The following is a 4,993-nucleotide window of genomic DNA, read 5'->3' as shown; positions in this document are numbered from 1 at the left end:
AAAACCTGAAGTAGAGATTAGTTTTACCAAATTAGCTAGTATAAGTCCTGTAAAAACATGATGTAGAGATTGGTTGTGCCAAGATAGTTAGTATAAGCCCTGTAAAAACATGATGTAGAGATTCTATATCTAAATCTAATATAAATATAAATAAAATGAACGATTTCCTAAAGATTTAAAAGAATTAACTGTGTTGACTTACTTTGGCTTGTCAAGAGGGTCTGGTTCTCCACGTCCCATACCAGCTGGTGCCTTGTCTGCTTCTTCTTTTGTTAACAAGTGAAGTTCAGCTTCAACTTTACCCTGTCCAAAACAAGAAGGCACTTGATTAATTATTTGTCAGAAACAAGAAGGCAGTTTATTAATTATTTGTCAGAAACAAGAAGACAGTTTATTAATTATTTGTCAGAAACAAGAAGGCAGTTTATTAATTATTTGTCAGAAACAAGAAGGCAGTTTATTAATTATTTGTCAGAAACAAGAAGGCAGTTTATTAATTATTTGTCAGAAACAAGAAGGCAGTTGATTAATTATTTGGCAGAAACAAGAAGGCAGTTGATTAATTATTTGTCAGAAACAAGAAGGCAGGATGTTTTAGTTGATGTATATCAACTGTGAAATATTCGTGTCTTTACTTCTTTCCAAATACGAACCACGATGTGGTGAAGGACAAAGTACCTAATCATGAGACAACCTCACAAACTGATTTATAAAACAATAAGGTTCTTTCTTTACAAAATAAATAAAGGCATTACCACCCAAATATAATTCTAATCTACCGTTAGTTCCATTTCTTCGTTTTCTTTCTTGACATAAAAAGGCCACCATCCTTTCAAACGTCGTTGTTTAAAGAGAGACACGGTGGGGACATTACCATCTGCTTTTAGCACGTTCAAAGTGCAGAGCCTCGACGATTTGGCACCGCGTGGAAAACGATTCAGATCGAGAGTTATGGCACCTACAAATGAAAAGAACAGGTCAAAATTTACTATGGATTGTATTATTCTGGTAGACTAAGCAACGTAAATAATTAGATCTATAAAACATCGATTTTTGTTTTTAAACTCTAAGCTTCTTTTATCTCTGTACAGACGTTTGAGCTGATACAGGGAAGACAGTACCCACCGCCAACCCTTGAGCTATTCTGTTATGACTCAATAATGGAATTTGATCGTTACTCTTACAGCGCACCCACGGTCCCAAAATGTGGAGCGCTTTTTTTTTTTTTGCGAAACCGGACGCAAACCGTGAACTCTAGGATTCACGACCCGGGCATGCTAATCTCAGACCATGCTTTGAGGATCTGTTCATTGTGATGTTTCCTAGTTTGGGGGAACGTGGAAAATGGATGGAAAGCAATGAAGATAAGTTAGGGTAGTTTCAAGATGGCGGCCCGTTTTAGCTGATTTGGATTTAGTTCACCGGTAAATAATTAAGGAAGAGATGCATTTTTTATTAATATACGCATTTGGTATTGACAGGATAATACATCTTTGTATATGAAAATACACCACGCCATCTTTCTCTATGAGAATACAGCACAACACCTTTCTATATGAAAATACACCATGCCATCTTTCTCTATGAGAATACATGTCATATGCTTTATAGTCAGCAGCAGTTAGGATCAACAGCATAAAGGATTTGCTTTGATCGTCCCACAAAATCTAACTGAACTGCTCAAGATCCTACAAAAAGAAGTGGCGCTCTAATCCATCAGATTTGTATCATTGTTGTTTTAAAGCACATAGTAACACAGTCTATGATTGACACAAATTACAAAGGTATGCCATTACTTTTGATAAACTAGTTCATATGTTGCTCTTCTATCAATGAAACCAACTTAAAAGTTTCTATTTTTAACCGTAATTAAATAAAATCTCTTATATTTTCTACTTTCCCCAGTTGAGACATTGAAAAGAAAAACTCAATATCTAATTTGGCATTAACTGGAACAAAGGAAAGATACTTTTCTAACTTCGGCTACACATAATAAAATTAGCAAAAAATTCCCCTATCTCTATGAGAAAGTGGTGCTAAAAATCTAGAAAGGTCACCTTTCAAAAAACCGGAGTCAAACAGTGAAATGTGAATACAGAGATAGCCTACAACAGTAACAATCTCAAGGTATAAGTATGCAGTGGTCAAGTTTTATGTTAGAGAATAATAAAGACTTGAAATGTTAATAAATTCATAATATTATAGAAATAACTTATAAAGGGATAGGCTTAATAACCCAAGACATCACAATTATATTTTATTTAATGTTCGTATTTTAGCACAAATCATGGATAATATCATTCTTTTTCAACATCAGTGGATAATTGAAGGTGAACTTGCGTTGAATGTGTCGAATCTGGAGATATTTTTGTGGCCCTATAGAAGTAACTAGACTACATTGAACTGATAACGTTCTACTATTAAAACCCCCCAGAAAGATACACCTTATCATTGCTCATGTCACAATTTTGTGGCATACCAACGTACTTTAATCCAATTCGACTGGTATTACCTCCAAAGACCTATAATTTGTGGTTCCACTGTTGGAGCTGGGATGAATAGACGGACAGTGACGTCCTATAAACTTTGTGAAGACGACATCAAACATGAGATGTTGCAGATATCCAAAGGATAAAGTATAACATCATTCAGATAACGAGGTAGTGTCACCATTGAAACTAGAGGCACAGTCAGTTTGGTATAATACTGGCTAATTTCTAAACTTAAGTTGTAGTATTGATAACTTTTAAATAGAAGAATAATAACTAATTAGCACCATCTGCTCTTAAATTAACAGCAGATTTTACTCCTACAGTTATAATACCTCTAAAACTGAAAATGTACAGCATGGCATATTATGGGTCGAACCTTTCACCTTCCGATCCGAAGACCAGTGTATTAACCACTAGATCACGTGTAGCTTACCGAAAGGAAAATTGAGAAAAGTGTGTCAGTATTGGCCATTAAATCTATATTTCTGTAATATTCAAATATTGGCATTTCCAGACTTTCGTGTCAGTAACGGGTCAATGTTCACGGTGTAAATCTGTATCTTTGACCAGCAATGTTTGTTTCCATTTTATTCCAAGTGGACCTTCCTAGGTTATTAGCTTTACTTTCTTAACTCTCCTAAAGAGTTGTCAAGATTTTGTTACATTGTTTTAAATTAAAGAATAATATGTTTCTCCCTCAATCTTGTTCAAGTTTTCAATCACTGAAATTATGTCTTAGTTTTTAATCTATACAGTTCAACCCCTATCTAAGTCGTCAAATATGAGTTAAATAAAGGTTCGCCATCTCTCGCTCACACGCAATTTGCGGGCTGAAATGCCCGTCCCACCAAACATGCTCGCCCTTTCAGCCGTGGTAGCGTTATTATGTGACGATCAATCCCATCATACTTTAGTAAAAGGGTAGCCCAAGAGTGAGGTGTGATAACTAGCTGCCTTTCATCTAGTCTTTGATATCTAAATATAGTTTTGTGCGAAATTCAAAATAACCAGAACCAGATTATAGTTCAGTAAACACTTTCTTCACAAAAGTTATTCTTAAAATTACGAAAGAGTGTTAAAATAATTCCTCGCATTCTCAACTATTCTGGAAAACAGTAAAATTACCCAAGAAATCATCGGCTGAGAAATGGTCAGCATCCCAGACTTGGAGCTCCAGTCGAGCAGGGATCTTACACTCAGTCTCGTCCCAAGAAAACAGCGATTCCTTTCTGGAAATGACTATCTTTTCTTCCGCAGGCAAATAATCAAACGGAAAAATGAATCTCCAGTTGAAGTTTCCTTCTCCAGTTAGAGACCTAATCAAAACATAAGAGTAAAATACAATTAAGTGTGATATGTAAACATCAGCTATTGTTAACTTGGAACACCTTAAGCCTAGATTTGCCGACTCTATTGGCTTTTTAAGCACATTATCTAAACTATTTACGCACTCACTCAGTTACTTATGGATTACAGATATTTTTCGTCACAAGGTCGATATGAATTCCTGCCGGAAGCCTCTTGTCCTGGCTTTCTTGGTCCATACGAGTCACTAGGTGTTGTCAGGGCTCAACCATTTTATTTTGAAAATAAGTCAGTTCACTCAGCTTGCTTTTAATCAGACTTCATAGCGAGTGTTAAAAAAATAAAAACATAAAACTACTGAATATCATGCAATGAGAAAGAGCCCCACCGGTAGTATAAGGTATAGAAACAAGTCATTAAGTTAAGGGTTAATGTCGTCATCTTTGTGATAAGGCTACCGCAGACATGATGTTTTGGTATCTTTGTAGTTATAAGAATAATGTGGGCCAGTTAGACCGTATATCTATGTGTGCTAGCTCACATGGAAACCCAATATTCCTATTGGATAATTGTACGTTGGTACTTTTAAGTTTATACGAGCGCAAAAGTGAAGGACGTTTAACGTGTACTGTTCTATACAAGTGTAAAACTACGACGGTTATAACATTAACTTTAAAGACAATTTCTTCAGTAACATAAACGGACACGCAAGGAAACACATTATGTTAATTCTTTACCTTCCTGTGGCTCATACATAATGCAATACCATTACATCTCTATAAAAATTCTAAAAGGCGCCTGAAAATCGACAATTAGGCTTAAAGTTTAAATACGCTTCATACGCAAAGCAGGAGTTTACCAACTATATAATCTATGTTAATTAGTCTTAATAGTCATTGCCACAATTTCATACATTTTTTATGCTCTGTAACTAACATTATGATATACAAATGCGATTTAGACACACAAGAAATTTACACTTCTTGATACTATTATGCATTCTTTAAATGTGCCGGAAAATCGAAACATAGACCTATAGTACAAGCGCCGAAAAATCGAAACTTAGGCCTAAAGTTTAAATGCGCTTCGTATGCGAAGAACGAGTTCACCCGTTACGAGGAATAATATATTGCATCATTTCCGTTATTGTTAATTCTTTAGGGGCGGTATTGATACCATTTATAATTAAACCTAGG

The 4,993-nt window shown here is 35.3% G+C and overlaps 1 protein-coding gene across 1 annotated transcript in view; it reads right to left on the bottom strand.

Annotated features, from left to right (window-relative positions):
* Positions 1-202: 202 nt before the first annotated feature.
* LOC111083966 (otoferlin-like) overlaps positions 203-4,993 on the bottom strand; it is a gene marked incomplete at both ends in the record, with an annotated part of 7,663 nt that continues 2,872 nt past the window's right edge. The window contains 3 exons of the mRNA XM_022380721.1: positions 203-303; positions 780-958; positions 3,618-3,808. Coding sequence (XP_022236429.1) covers positions 203-303; positions 780-958; positions 3,618-3,808 — 471 coding nt within the window. The remainder of the gene's footprint in view (positions 304-779; positions 959-3,617; positions 3,809-4,993) is intronic.

This window comes from Limulus polyphemus, unplaced genomic scaffold, assembly GCF_000517525.1.
Source record: "Limulus polyphemus unplaced genomic scaffold, Limulus_polyphemus-2.1.2 Scaffold12452, whole genome shotgun sequence".
NCBI classification, from domain to species: Eukaryota; Metazoa; Arthropoda; class Merostomata; order Xiphosura; family Limulidae; genus Limulus; species Limulus polyphemus.
The sequence above is the reverse complement of the archived record's forward strand: the minus strand, read 5'-3'. Positions and strand labels throughout refer to the sequence as shown.